General features: G+C 38.3%; 2 protein-coding genes across 3 annotated transcripts; one reads left to right on the top strand and one right to left on the bottom strand.

The window, feature by feature from the left end:
• Nucleotides 1–227: 227 nt before the first annotated feature.
• On the bottom strand, nucleotides 228–8,894 carry uhmk1 (U2AF homology motif (UHM) kinase 1). Its single transcript, XM_044043815.1, has 9 exons — nucleotides 8,098–8,894; nucleotides 7,209–7,338; nucleotides 6,561–6,747; nucleotides 6,278–6,475; nucleotides 5,599–5,693; nucleotides 5,232–5,308; nucleotides 5,045–5,143; nucleotides 4,101–4,189; nucleotides 228–1,901 (listed from the first exon to the last, which is right to left on the bottom strand). The coding sequence occupies exons 1-9, from the start codon at nucleotides 8,411–8,413 to the stop codon at nucleotides 1,755–1,757; spliced, it is 1,338 nt and encodes a 445-aa protein (XP_043899750.1). The 5' UTR covers nucleotides 8,414–8,894; the 3' UTR covers nucleotides 228–1,754.
• Nucleotides 8,895–9,352: 458 nt separating this feature from the next.
• On the top strand, nucleotides 9,353–15,211 carry akr1a1b (aldo-keto reductase family 1, member A1b (aldehyde reductase)). Of its 2 annotated transcripts, XM_044043137.1 has the most exons (8): nucleotides 9,353–9,513; nucleotides 10,494–10,590; nucleotides 11,214–11,333; nucleotides 11,911–12,062; nucleotides 12,803–13,198; nucleotides 13,958–14,030; nucleotides 14,107–14,193; nucleotides 14,897–15,211. In XM_044043137.1, the coding sequence occupies exons 2-8, from the start codon at nucleotides 10,510–10,512 to the stop codon at nucleotides 14,960–14,962; spliced, it is 975 nt and encodes a 324-aa protein (XP_043899072.1). In that variant the 5' UTR covers nucleotides 9,353–9,513; nucleotides 10,494–10,509; the 3' UTR covers nucleotides 14,963–15,211. The 2 variants fall into 2 exon arrangements, with proteins under 2 accessions (XP_043899072.1, XP_043899073.1); XM_044043138.1 differs by lacking the exons at nucleotides 9,353–9,513; nucleotides 10,494–10,590; nucleotides 11,214–11,333 and having other exon boundaries at nucleotides 12,019–12,083.
• The last annotated feature ends 619 nt before the right edge of the window (nucleotides 15,212–15,830 follow it).

A 15,830-nucleotide genomic window follows, 5' to 3' on the forward strand; every position in this document is an offset into this window, starting at 1 on the left:
GAGACTTAAGAAACTAAAAAGCTCTAGAAAGGCTACAGGTCAGAGTGCAGTGAGCTCAGATACTGGCAGAGAGTGAAAAAACAAAACAAAACCAAAACTACCAGAATATCTGTACCTGAAAACTGTCTCAGGAGCCAGTGAAGGCTGCCTGTACATCCCCATGTACCACTTTCTCCTATTTATATTCAAAATAACAAATATTGAGTAGGGCTGGGTTAAATAAAAAGAAATAATAAAAAGAAAAAAAAAGATTTTCCGATTCATATACATTTTCATTTGGAAGATTCAATATAGATTCATAAAATCCCTGGATAAGATTTATCTTTTTAAATATGCTGCGGAAGTCACGTCACATGTTAGCCTCAACCTCGCCTGAGAACACGTGTAGACGACAGCCTCAACCTCAATTAGAGGATTGTTGCTCAGATGACAATTTTATTTGTTTTTCCTATTGTCGTTGTCTTCTTCTGATGAGGAATGTACTGCAGAGTTACACTGTGTGGTCAAATTAAATAAAAAGTGCATTCATTTAACAACTTTGGGGTCAGTTCTTTCATGTAAACAAATATTTTCAATCAGATGCAGATTTTATACAATTTGCAGCATCAGTGCTGTGAAAATATATTTAAAAAAAATTCTGGTTTAAAACTGAAATATCGCTAAATTAATGGATTAAAAATTGCGAATAGGAACTCGATTCAGAAAAATCAGCAGCGGTACCCAGCCCTAAATATTAACAGGCAACAATTACATGACTTCATGGTAATAATCATTAATTAATAAACAGGGCAGTTGACTCAGTTTCACCACAGGACATATTTGAGTCATTAGACTCCTATTAATTCTAATATGTTACGGGGAGGTAAACACAAACCAGTCTCAACTGATGAGATAAAGCAGATAAACCTGATGGTGCGTTCACACTGAAGGTGATACAAATGTTTTGTGCAATTATGTCAATGCAGAGAAGTGAGAATCATGACGCGATGTCGCAGAAGCCAAACTGCGTTGAGATTCTTCCAAAACCTCTGATTGTTTTGCTTAATAAATGAGAATTTCTGGTTTCTTTGATCCATATCATGTTTTGTGGACATTTTTATTTCCAGGGGTTAGGGTTAACGTTTTCTGGACCAAACATCTCATTGATTCATCGGGAAAATGGTCCACAGATTAATTTGATTCTGAAAATAATTGTTTATTGCGGTCCAAGAAAGTAGCAACTATGGTTGCAATTAATATAGTATTATAAAATAAAATAAAAATATAATATTCAAATAATTGATAATCAACAGCTATTTTGATGATTGATGTTTTTTTGAATAGGATAACAACATAGCATTCGTAGCATTTGTGTTTTTACTGGTGTCACTTTGGTGAGTAAAAAAAAGGAAAAATCGCTTAATTTACGGTGTGAACGCACAAAACCAGACTTTTGTTCTGAAGACCTTTTTGTTATCGCAAAGACACGCTCTCTCAGCTTTGATTATTTAAATGTAAAGAAGTGAGAGAGAATGAGAGAGTGAACTGGAAGAAAAGAACTGTCCTCAGAGCTCAGTTGACCATAAAGCACTGGATGAATGCGCACTGTACGATCTGCACAACGGAGATCGCCTCACAAACACAACTCTAACTAAACTCATTCATGACGGAGTGAATTTTAAACTGCTCGTGTAAACTTCACTCTCCCCGTTCTATAGTGCAGCTGCAGTATCGTTTTCATCAGTCAGGTGTAAACTGAGAGTGGAGGACTTGAGTCACTGCACAGTTTGATACAGGTAACCTCGTTTGTAAGCACTGAGAGGGTAGAAGGTCGCCACGACAAACTTCCCGTCAAAGGTGCGGCCGGTCAGTAACCGCTGAGCCTCTTTGGAGTCACTGGAGTTGGCGTATTCGACAAACACCTGGTGGAAACACAGAGCACTGACATTAAATGGTGAATTCCTGAGTACATTCAGAGTACACTGAATGTAGGAGTTTACATCATTCCATATACATATACTCTATAACACAATATAAATCAATAAGTCTGTACTAAATAATCTGTGTATATGTTGATATCCTGATATAGGAGATATATATGGATATAAAGCTGCATGCGGGTTGTTTCTCTGGACTGGATGAGTGACAATACACTGTAAAGACACTTAAATAAAATAATCTACTGTTTATAATCTGTATGACATGATCTTAAAATATACACTTATTACCTTTCATTTCAAATAACACCTGCCTCATTTCTTTAAATAAAGGATATGTATATGTGTAACAAACAATCCCATTGACTATAAATATGATCAAATGAAACACAAACCTATTATATATAACAATGTCAGAGTTTGGCATGATACATCTAGATATTTAAGGAGGACAAATGGGAAATCTTCACTGTCCCCTATTGCCCAAAATCCTGACTTTCCTGCAGGTACGGGCTCTCCTGTGTTCTCATCTTGGCGGAACAAGGGAATTCCTAAAATACCCTACCGTCCTTCCAACAACTTCAAGAAACATTTAACATTCCCAAGGAACATTTCTTTGTATATCTACAGATAAGGCATTTTATATCTTCCCAGGCTACCTCCTATTCTGCTACAAAGATAGAGAGGTTGATTGTAGAGCACCGAGATGGGAAACATTTATAAGAGGAAAGAGATTTATACAGAAGATGATTGGCAGGCAGCTACAATCCTGATCAGATTAACATCTACATGTAACAGACTGCAGGACACACAATACAAGATACTTCATAGGCTACATATCACTCCTGTCACCTTAAATAAAATAAATCGCTCATTATGGATTAAATGCCACTGAGACGGGGTCATACTTTCATTGCTTCTGGAATGTAAACAGTGGATTAGGGTTAAGGTTACCCTTGTGTTTTCCTATTAGGCCTCCCCTCAAGAACAATATACCTTCCTCCATCACCGTACAAACTCCTTGCGAAGCTCCTTCTAATTGCCCAAACGTGCATTTTACATAAGTGGATCAAATCCTCCCCACCCAATGTTACCTTTTGGTACTGGGAGATATTCAATACTCTCCCCCATGAGAAACTATATGCTGTTGTGAACTGAGGAGATTAAATGTTTTTGAGTGTTTGGTCTCCCTTTCTTGACTTTATACCTATAAATTTGAAAAATCTATTTATGAAGGGCGAGCTCTCAGAGTGGAAGCGGCCCACTGCAGGATGGCTGGTCACCCCTAAAATGTAGACCATGTATGATGGACCGGAAACAGTGGTTTATTACTCTTTCCGTGTCTATTTATTTGTTTTGCTGCCGTTATCTTTTTGTTCCTTGTTTTGATGTTTTGCTTTGTTTTGTTATAACTTATTTATGCAATTACTTCTGTTTTTACTTCTAATTTGCTATGGATATTCTTACTATTATTGGCACCATGAATAACTGTCTTACTGAAATACTATATGGTTGTCTGGGGTGGGGTTTTCAGTGTTGTGTTTGTTCATTGTTAAAACTCAATAAAGAAAAAAAAATAAATATATGATCAAATTCTGCTGTAACACATATTTAGGGTTAGTGTTACTAAGTCACTTTTTTAACTATAATTGTGCTTATTTTATATAAGAAATGTGCTGTTTATCAAATGCAACAGCCTTTTAAACCAGGAAAAGTCATCACAGACACTTTATCAGGATACGACGAGATCCAAAATCTAAGAGCAGATCTTGTCTCATGTCACCATATATAGATATAATATACATACATACATGTATATTATACAGGACATTTAAAGACACAGACTTTCCTTCAGGAGACACATCTCATCTTGACTTACAGGTTTTTGTTGATATTATTTTTCTGTTGAATACTTGCTGTAAGGCTGGCTGTCATTTTTTGTATGAAATTTGTTATTGTTTGGAACGTTGAATGTAAAGTTCATGCTCCAACTGTCTCATAAGCACTCATTTAAGTAGTACCCTGAGAATCCAGCAGAGGGCGCTTGTAACAGTCATTGGCTATATAAATTCAGTTAGATGAAATTACAGGTCATTATGAGGTCATACAGGTCTATTTAAGTGGGATTCTTTATAAATGGAACACAGTACAGTCGTGCAGATTATATAATCTGAGGAGTCTGACCTGTCCTTTTCCTGGATTCTCTTTGGGGATGAGCAGAGAAACCACTGAGCCGTACTTTTGACACTCCTCTTTCATGTCGTCCAGGATGTCTGCAAACAGAAAAGACATTTTTATTCAGTTTAACATACAAACTCTGAAGAGAAACATCTCATTAATACAGAAAGGTAGCAATTAATTAATTAATGTTTTCCAAGAACAAAACAAACCCTTTCTACAATCATTCATTTATAATTGGTTATTAGAAAACAGGGTGAATGAGAGTGAATCACACAATTCTCATGAAGGATAAACACAATTACTGGCTATATTTCAAACACAAAACGTTTTGACAATGTTTTGACATTTTGTGAATAACACATTTTCAAGTCAAGCATAATTATTATTTATTTTCAGTATTTTTCAATGTTTGTACACTGTTTTTGTTGAACTTGAATTTCTGTATTCTATAATGTTGTTAGAACTCTTGTAAGGTGAACTTGAATGTCTCCTATCAGTAAAGTATATTATTATATATTATTAATTTATCAACAAGGTTAAGAACAGGAATCTTTCCCCTCACCTTCAAAGTCGGCAGATTTTAAAAAAACGTTCATGAAGTAAAACAGAATTATGTGGATTAGAAGGTTCAATTGAGAATGAGTGACACTTTCTTGTATATTGTCCTCACCACGATGAGCTAAGAAACGTCTTTACTCAATGATATGAAATAATCTGGTGCTCTGATGATGACAGAATGGAAGTTTAAGTTCAATGTAAAGAACCGGAAGGTCGCTGGTTCAATCCCAAGGCTAATAAGGTCAAATTCACTATCACCAATAGTGTTTGTGCAAAAGTAACTAATTGCATCTCTATTTGATTAAAATTGTGTGTGATTCATGTTCTCCTCTGGCTTGTTGCTAATCTGTGTGTTTCATATTCATATTTAAAAGAACACATTGTTGTACCTTCATATTCTTCCTCATTGTGCAGGTGACTGTCGTCGATCAGGTTGAGCAGACGCAGAACAGGAGAGGGCAGCAGGACCAGGTCCTCGATGTGAGGCGCTGACACACACACACACACACACACGTGTAAATACATCACACTGAGACATAATAAATATGATTGTGTCTCATAAATGTTGACTCATACCAAAGGGAATACTGAAGAAGGGGCTCAGGAGAGCAGCTTCAGCTGTGCATCTTTGCTTTGGGTCTATGAGAAGCATACTGTAGAACACACGAGCGCACACACGCACACACACACACACACACACCAACAGGAGACATTAACCATACACTTATGTCGGAATAGAAAAGGACCTTCTTCAAACCGTTGGAAGCATAGCATTGTCCAAAATGTCTGTGTATGCTAAAGTGTTAAGACTGTCCTTTCACTGGAGATGAAAAGGCCAAGAGCCCAAAGCCAGATTGCAAGACCTTAATTCAATACTTTTGTCTATATAGTGCGTCTCTCACTGCTGCCCCCTGCAGCTCATAGTAAACATGACTAGACTTACCTTTTGATAAGGTCTCTGAGGTGATAGACAGGGATGGCAGGACAAACCAGACTGTTGCTGGTAAACAAATGGTCAACAATGGCAGCAGTGTTTTCCTAAAGGAAACCGATAAGAAAATAATATGTCAGTATATCAGTGTCTGCAATGACAGGCTGGAGACTTGGTACATTCATGTGTAATTGTTCAAATAGTTTTGTGTTATGTAGGTTACTGGAGTATTCCACTAGGGGTCAACATTTAGCCTGAAGAGGAAGAAGAAGGATCTTAAGACTGTTTCTGCCACTTTATTTCACTGTTAGATAGACTTTTCACACTAAAGTCCAGAGAGAAAATCAGTGATTTAAACATCACATACAGGAGTTGATGATCCACTGCTGCCTCCATCACTAAGTTCAAATGTCTTATTTTGTCACTTCAGTGTTTGACATCCAACATTCAGATTGACCTCAGTAACACAAGTGACCACACGAGGCAGCAGAGGACCAGCAGCTCTCATGTTCCCACAAGCTAAAATCACTGATTTTCTCTATGGACTTAGGTAGTTTGAAAAACTCCTATTTCCAGTGAAAATGACTGTCTAAAAGTGAGATAAAGCAATGAACAATTTTCTTAAAATGTTATTTGAGTCTTATCTCTGCATACATTTTGTGAATCTGCCTGATGTAGAGCTGTGTCATACCTTCCACTCCTGCGAGCGGACGGTGTCTTTGAGTTTGATTCCTGAGAACATCTCTAACAGGATGATGCCCAGGCTCCACAGGTCCACAGCAGCCGTGCAGCCAGAGTCTCCCTCCACCTCCACCCCCGCCTGAGCCAGGCTGTTCTGAAGCTCGGCCTCCGGAGCTCGATACCCGTCTGTCTGGATGTACTTGACATCCTGGGAGGGAGTGAGGAAGAGTTTGAGTTTAACAAAAGAAACTGAGTTATCCCAGCTCCTTTCTCTGAACCCTCAAATCTCAAACCTGGTTTCCGTCTTTGAAGCTGAGGCCAAAGTCAATGAGTTTAAAACACTCGTCGTCAGCACTCCACAGGATGTTGCGTGGCTTGAGGTCGGCATGGACATAGCCCTCCTTATGAAGGAAGGCGAGAGCCTCCAGGATGTCTCTGGCACAGTGTTGAAGAAGCCACATGGAGTGACCCTGCTGGGGTCTGCAAAAAAAGTTATACTTCAGTGAAATGACTGCATCCAGCTGGAACACAAGGAAAAACTGATTTTTAATTTGTAGAGCACTCACTCTCCCACACCAAAGCCCACAGGATATCAGTGATTTTAACATCACAGCACACAGGAGTTGATCCACTGCTGCATCTATCAGTAAGTTCAAATGTCTTATTGTCAGTGTTATTTTAAGTTCAGCGTTTGAAATTCTTTGTTCAGATTTACATTAACGACAAAAACTGACCACACAAGGCAGCAGAGGACCAGCAGCTTCTGTGTCCCCGCGAGCTAAAATCACTGATTTTGTCAATGGACTCTGGTGTGGGAGAGTGAGTGCTTTACAAACTTCAGTTCCTTGTTGGAAAAGTCTGTCCAACAGTGAGATAAAGATATGAACATACTGTAAATACAGACCATTTACATATCAGAGAGAATAGACATCACTACTCACCGACCACTGTGTGAACCACTGGTGCCGCGAACCAGCAGCTCTGACACGCTGACATCCAGGAGCTCCAACAGCAGACAGCGGGTGGACACACCCATACAGCTGTGGTTGGTGAAGACGCCGTACAGGGTCACTACGATAAAGAATCAAGTCATGTTTATAAACAGAGAGACTCATCGCATTATAAAGGACCCAACAGTAAACACAACTCTGCTAATGGATGACAACATTCAGTCAATAGTAATAATAATGGCTCTAAAAGTCGGGGGGGGATCATATTACCAGTTCCACATGTAATTTATAAAAATTGATAAGAAATACTTAAGGAACCTGATTTTTATTAAGCCAAGTTTATTTTTCTTCCTCCACTTGAAAATATAACAAATTATACAAAAAAATGGCGCATTTTACACTAATGGTCCGTCTCTCCAATCAATATTTTGTCAGCACTGCAGTGCAATTATATACAGTATTTTCTATCATAATAAATAATATATATTATCTGCTCACTTTCTACTTCTGTAACGGACCCAAATTAAATCTGGGAGTAGTTTTCAGGACATGCTGAAGGCGTGTAGTGAGAACTCACTGAGAAAATATGTAGTTTAAGGTTGAATTGTTCCAATAAGGGATTCAGGACTGTTGGAGCTATTTCTTAGTTTTGGTTCTTAGTGGTAATTCCGGTAATTAATAGAATAACTAGTTTATATTCTATTATTTTGTTTACATAGTCATGTGTTTGATAGTTTATGTTTATTATATATAAACTAGGTGATGATGAAATGCAGATCTGACATAATAAATCCATTTAAACTTCGCCTACTTTACTGTCATTAAACCCACAGACTATAATTTGAATCTGTCCCACATTTGCTCGAAATCATGCAGTTACCGATGTTTTTGTGTCCCTGGATGTCCTCCAGCACGGACCTCTCCTTGAGGTAGCCGTAATCTCCTCCCTGAGTGTCGGCCTGGAACTCCTTGACGGCGGCGGTGGTGGCTCTGCCGGAGCTGACCCGGTACACGGAGGCCGATACTCCCTGGCCGAGGCGCGACTGGACGGTCCAGATCTCGCCGAAAATCTCGAACAACACCGGCTTCATACTCTGGTCGACGGCGGCGCTACCCTGCGGCGACACGATCGCGTCCTGGCGAGGAGCCTGCGGCTTTTTAGCGCCGGGCTCTGCGGGAGCACCGCAGTGAGCCATCGGTTGACAGGAGGCAGCGGCGGCGGTAGTGGCTAAATGACAGGTGGAAGCAGCTGCAGGAGGAGCATTGCGAGCGGAGGCATAAAACTACCGGAGACGAGTCAACAGCAGCCGGCAGACGAGCTGACTCCACCCGCGACAGCGTTAGAGCCGAACACGGAGAGATTTGTGAACATATTAAAGCAGCGTTTCCTCAAAATGACTTCACTCCAGTCCACTCGAGTAAAGTTAGCAAAGTTAGCATTAGCTCCTGGAAACAGCAACAACTAGCCACCGAGTTTGAGCACAAAAACAAACCACTTCCACACACTCTGTTCCCCCATAACTTACCCGGTATTTACACGGGATATATGTGACCCTGGAAACACAAAAACGTGGTAAACTTAATCGTGTTCGTAAAAAAGCGGCAAAGTTTCTCCCGAGTTATAAACTCAGCTTGTTGATATTAATCTTCCCTTCTTACTCTCCTCCTCCCTGACTGCGCATGTGCACCACGTCTATTTCTGCAGTTCGCCTCCTGTCGGCCAGGAGTGTAACTGCATCATTTCTCGACACCACACATACTTATTTACATAAAAAAACAGACAAAAAACAACAAGTAAAGACTTAAAACTTTGAAAGACTTCACACTTTAAAAATCGACAACATTGATCTGGGCGTCATATAATGTGTCCAGATACTAACTGGATATAGATATTATCACTTTGTATTTATTATTATAACTTAGTATCTTATAATCAGAATCAGAATCAGAATACTTTATTAATCCCCGTGGGAAAATTGTTTTTCTTGACTTAAAATCACCTTACTACCCATCTTATAATTATGAATTAGTTTCTCCTAATTATGAAATTCTAATATATGTTTTTATTTTAAACGTGCTTCCATACTACTCCATTTTTTGCTGATGTGCGTTTTTCCACCGGAAACAGATGCGCCATCATCCCGGAATAGGAAGTGTTAAAAAAAGAAGAAAAAAGAAAAACTGGAGGTGTTTTTTGAAACACTGAGCAGAAAAACTGTTGACGCTGTAGATTATAATCCCACTGAGGAGGAGAAGAGAACAGACGAGAACAGAAGACGAGCTGAACCTTTAAACTGTGAGTTAATTGTTTGTGTTTATCGTTTTTCTTGTGTTGTCGGTCATTGAATGGAGACGATCAGCTGAGCTCAGGTTCAGTTCTGGCTCTGGTTCTGGTTCAGGTCTGTGTTTTTTAACTCCGTTCAGTCCAACAAACATCATAGTTTCTGTCAAAATACGAGAGTTTAAATAACGAACAATACGAGGCTAAAGCTAGCCTGTTAGCTTACATTCAACCAAACCTTTTAAATGAACGCTTTGTTTTTTTCTCTTCTACGTGAATACATGAACAAATGACACCGTGACGTCACATTTTTTAAATGTGATTTTTTTTTAACGTGTCATCACCTGTTATCTGTCTGTCTGTCTGTCCAGCTAACGATAGCTCGTCATACTGACTGTTATGTAGCCGCTAATAATAGCTATGTATATTTGAATCAGTTAAATGGATTTTATTCTGAAGGTTTTCCACTTCCTAAAGTAGATGTTTTGTCATTGAGTGGCACGTGACTATTTCCCCAGGAAGTCAGCTGATCAATTGAAAAGAAGAAAAAAATCCAGAAAATGTCTTATTTTGTTGGATTTAAGATTTATGTTATTTTGTGTTAAGAGTTTGTCTCGATGAGGAAAAGTCCTCACAGACAGATTTAGGTATCTATGACGATAACCAAAATCTAAGACCAGATCTTGTCTCATATCAACATATATAGATGATATGTACATATAATAACCTAATTCAAGTTAATGTTTGTGAACATGAAAAAAAACAATAAAAAGGAAGAAGTAATTGTATAGACCACAGACGATACAGTGACGTCTGCTCTTGTCCTCCACATGTCCACTACTGACTAACGTCCATGCCACACCCAACTTGTTGCTGTTGTTCCAGGATTCTTAATCATCCGTCATTTCATTGCATTAAAATCCTCTTATTACAACAGATTTGATCAGCTCCTTACACTGAGACTCAATCTAAACTCTCCTTCTATGTGTTTTTAGGTGTTTCTGAAAAAGCATGAATGACTTTGCAGTTCTCAACACGGGACGGAAGATGCCTCTGATCGGACTGGGAACGTGGAAGAGTGAGCCAGGACAGGTAGAGGCTGCACTTTAGTCCTCCTTTATTAAGATATTACACTGATACCACCTTTAACTGTGCACTTGCCTTCTTTAACTGAAAGAATGACTTTATTTTGGCTGACAGGAGAGACGAGAGAGGACAAGACAGTGTGTGTGATGTGAAAGCTTCTCCAGGAGGGGGCGTACTATGACAGAGAATTCAGACAGTTTTCAGACATCGGGCATTTTTCCAAACAAAGTGTAGCAGCTGTTTGTCAGCAAAATAAATACATATTCAAAATTAATCTAAAACATGACTAAATCACACGACTACTATTGCACCCTGGGCAAGTCAAAGAAAGCTGAATGTATGTTATTGGGAAGTAAGTTATTTCTTGCTGTGAATATTATTTGCTCTGTTTTAAACTGAATCAGATCCTGAAATTGTACAGCATTTATTTTCAGTCTTTAGAGTTCTTTTTGTGTTATTCTGTATGGTAATAGTAAAGAACAATATAATGTATACAGTGCTTTGACTGCGCGAGATGAAAAAGGAGGAGAATAAATCTTTGTCGAAGAGATAAAGGACAGCAATCCAGTCACATGTCATTACACGTGATTTCAGCTGTATCAGCTGCTGTGTTTTCTCTCTGATTGCAGGTGAAACAGGCCGTGATTTGGGCTCTGGAGTCTGGATATCGACACATCGACTGTGCAGCGATTTACGGCAACGAGGTCGAGATTGGAGAAGCTCTACAGGAGACGCTCGGACCCGACAAGGTCGATCTCTCCGTCTGTAATCTGTGCTTTTACATTAAAATACAACTGGGAAAATGTAGGCATAGAATAAGCAAAAATAAATGATTAAAAAATGAATACAAATTCAGATTGGAAATATTAATTAAAACTAGGGCTGAAACTAACAATTATTTCCATAATCGGTGATTATTATTATTTTCTCAATTAATCGAGTAATTGTTAAGTTCATAAAATTATCAGTGTTTGTCCAACCTGGATATGTTGATGTTCACAAAATGATTCAGTTTTAATGATTTCTTTGTTATATATAGAAATATAAAGTAAATATTCACATTTAAGAAGCTGAAAAATCACACAAACTGGTTTTAATTACAAAAACCAAAACACTGAAGCCGATTAATCGATTCTCGAAATAGTTGATGATAAATTTAGTAATCGAGTAATTGTTTCAGCCCTAAATAAAACACTGTTCTGAATGGAGCTGCAAATACAGTCTCCTCTTTACACATTATTGATATTTTGTTTCAGCTTTTTCACAGGTTTAAAACCACGTGTAAAAAGCAATGTTTAAACTCCATGTGACTTGTCTGTGCTGCAGTCACTGAGGCGAGAGGACGTGTTCATCACGTCCAAGCTGTGGAACACACGGCACCACCCGGAGGACGTGGAGCCGGCCCTGCTGAAGACACTGAAGGACCTCAAGCTGGAGTATCTGGACCTCTACCTCATCCACTGGCCCCACGGCTTCCAGTGAGCTCAACTTGACCCAAGGTCTAATAATGACATGATTAACTTGTTATCCTGAGAAAACCACGCTTAAGGTTTTCTTGATATAACAAGATAATAACAAGAGAACCAGACAGACACAAAGAAACACAGATTTGAGTCTCTTAATAAAAGACTTCACTAATAAAATCAACATCAGTTTAAATATACAACATTTTTAAAATACGTTCATGTCACTGTTAGACAGACTTTTCCTACAAGAAAACTGACGTTTGTAAACTACTCACTCTCCCACACCAAAGTCCACAGAGAAAATCAGTGATTTAAACATCACACACACAGCAGTTGTTGATCCACTGCTGCCGCCATCATTAAGTTCAAATGTCTTATTTTGTCACTTCAGTGTTTGAAATCCTTTGTTCAGGTTAACCTCAGTGACACAAAGTGACCACACGAGGCAGCAGAGGAGCAGCAGCTCCTGTGTCCCCACAGCTAAAAACCTTGGTGTGGGAGAGTGAGTGGTTTAGAAAGTGACACAAAAAGACAAAATGAAGCAGCTAAAATAATCTGAAAGGAGAGTAAATTTAGGCAGGCATATTTATTAACGTATGCCTCTGTGTTTTTTGCAATTTTTAGACACAGGGGGCGCTGTGAGCACTGTGTTTGAAATCCTTTGCCCAGATTTACGAGCTAAAATCATTGATTCTCTCTGTGGAGTTTGGTGTGAGAGAGTGAGTGGTTGTTGTGTTTTCGCTTTCCTCCAGACGAGGAGACGTCCCTTTCCCCAGAAAGGAGGACGGCTCCATGTTGTATGACGACATAGACTACAAACTGACCTGGGCTGCCATGGAGAAGCTGGTGGAGAAGGGTCTCGTCCGCTCCATCGGTCTGTCCAACTTCAACAGTCGGCAGATTGACGACGTCCTGTCCGTTGCCAGCATCAAACCCACCGTCCTGCAGGTGGAGGGTCACCCGTACCTGGCCCAGGTGGAGCTGCTGGCCCACTGTCGGGACCGAGGCCTGGTGCTGACGGCCTACAGCCCTCTGGGTTCTCCTGACCGCGCCTGGAAACATCCGGAAGAACCGGTTCTGCTGCAGGAGCCTGTGATCGCCTCGCTCGCAGAGAAGTACAGCAAGAGTCCAGCTCAGATCATTCTCAGGTCAGTTCACTCTTTACTCTGCAAACAATTATTACTAAAACAAAATGGACACCACAGTCGCACAATATTGAGATTCTTCTGACAGATGATGAGATATCATGACCGCTTACCTGTAATAATCATTCAAAATAATTCCAAATTATGTTGGACTGCAACGATTAATCAATGACTAAATTGATTAATTTATCACTATTTTGATTATAGATTAATTGGTTTGAGTGTTTTTTTTTTTAAATAATTAAAACCAGTTTGCGTGATTTTTCATCTTCTTAAATGTGAATATTTTCTGGTTTCTTTGCTCCATAAAAAAAAAGAAATCATTCAAACTGAATAATTTGTGTTTGTGGACAAAAACAAGACGTGCATCATTTCCAGGTTTGACAAACACTGATCAACATTTTGTGACGTTTTCATTGATTCATGGAGAAAACAGTGGACAGAAACTTAGACAGACAAATGTCTGTTAATGAAACAATGATGTAGTTTTAGGTAGAAAAATACATATAATAATACATGTATATGTATTTTCTGACATTTTCTGAACCAAAATATGAATCGATCAGACTTAATTTATGTAGCACTTTTCATACAAATAGAAATTAGACAAAACTCTGAAAACACGATCATTAATCAGTTTTGGATAAAAGTAACTGAAATCAGGGAAAAATAAGAGCTAAAAACAGGTAGGGGGCGCTAAGAGACACAATCTAGTGCAGGGGTCTCAAACCAAATAACCTGTGTGTTTGTGCGTGTCCGTAGGTGGCAGACGCAGCGAGGAGTCGTGTCGATCCCTAAGAGCGTGACAGAGTCGCGCATCAGAGAAAACATTCAGGTGAGGTCAAAGTTCACACAGTCACATTGTAAAGAGGAACATGGCATGACGACATGATTTTCTCTGTCGTTCACAGGTGTTTGACTTCACTCTCGACGCAGAGGAAATGAAAAGTATCACAGCGCTGAACAAAGGCTGGCGTTACATCGTCCCGATGATCGATGTGAGACTTTTCTGTTTGTCTCATCATTTAAATATATAACAACTGTCAAAAATGATTGAAAAACATTCATCAACAAGATCATTTTCCTCAGAATAATGGTATTAATCCACACTAAATTTATTTCATCTCAGTTTTTCTGCTTTAACAAGATCATTTGTCGTCACATAGTCTATTAATTATTGAGGTCAACGTTTTCTTTCCTTTCACAAAAATACATATTTTTGTATTAGCGAGATAGTTTTAAAACATAAAATTAAATTTTATCTCAAGTTTTTTTTTTTTTAAGTATCAGTATTTTCTTTTCATAAATGGTGCAGTTTTCCTGAATTATTAACATAATTTTCCCTTAAACACAAAAGTAGTTCCTATGATTTAACAAGATATTCTTTTAAAGAAAATTTTATATAATCTCAATTTCTCCAAATTATTGAACTCTGAATTAAGGTAAAATAAGATAATCCTTTATTAGTCCCACAAAGGGGAAATAACAAGATATTCTTGTATTTATTATTAGTGAATTAGTATGATCATTTTCCCCTTAAAAAGTGAATAATTCAATAACAAGAGAGGTATTTCATCTCCCTTTATCTGAAGTAATTAAATCATTTTTTTTTCCAAATTGACAAAATGTTTTTTCCTTTCAAATTAAACCTTTTTGAGCTGTTTTTTCTGAATGAATAAAAACTAATGCTGGATGTTTCAGGTGGAGGGGAAGCTTGTTCCCAGGGATGCAGGTCATCCTCACTATCCTTTCAACGAGCCCTACTGACGACTCACACTGCGACCCAGATCTGTGCCTTCAACAACCTCACCATCATCATCATCGCCTTCACCATCATCACTCTTCACGAGTAAAAACGACGTTGATCCTGTCACCAGAGTTCGTCTTTTCCAATGTATTCAATTGTCAAATATTCAACGTTGTTTTCATTAAACATTTCATGTTACTGTTGATGACGATGACTGGATGAAAACATCACGTACATGTTATTTTTTAAATAAACACTTTGTTACTTCACCTGAAAGTGTCTTTTTTTTTGAACAGCTGATTCTTTACAAATGAAAATCCATGTCAGACAGACCATAAACTATCATTCTCTAAACCACTCACTCCCACACCAAACCTCATAGAGAAAATCAGTGATTTTAGCTGGAGGGCACACAGGAGCTGCTGGTCCTCTGCTGCCTCGTGTGGTCACTTTGTGTCACTGAGGTCAATCTGAATAAAGGATTTCAAACACTGAAATGACAAACACTAAGCACACTTAACACTTTAATGTAAGTGTACAGTCAAACATGACATTTAAACTAATATTTAATTAAATATTTTGCTATTTACTAATATAATTAAATAATGTATTTAATAATTATTACTTGTTTAAACTAAACATGGAATAATTAAAATTATTGGATTCTATTAGTAACATTCCTATTATAAAAGTATACATATATCTCATGCCATTCTGTATGCTGAGTTTTAATAGCCCATATGACGTACTTTCAACCGTAGAAGAAGAAGTAGAAGACTCTGGGTCAGACTCTGGGTCAGACTCTGGATCAAATGTGTAAGGGATTATGGTATTACTCAATGTTATTAAAGTAGTTATTTAATGGTGTATTTATTAATTTAAATAATC

This window comes from Solea senegalensis, linkage group LG14, assembly GCF_019176455.1.
Source record: "Solea senegalensis isolate Sse05_10M linkage group LG14, IFAPA_SoseM_1, whole genome shotgun sequence".
NCBI classification, from domain to species: Eukaryota; Metazoa; Chordata; class Actinopteri; order Pleuronectiformes; family Soleidae; genus Solea; species Solea senegalensis.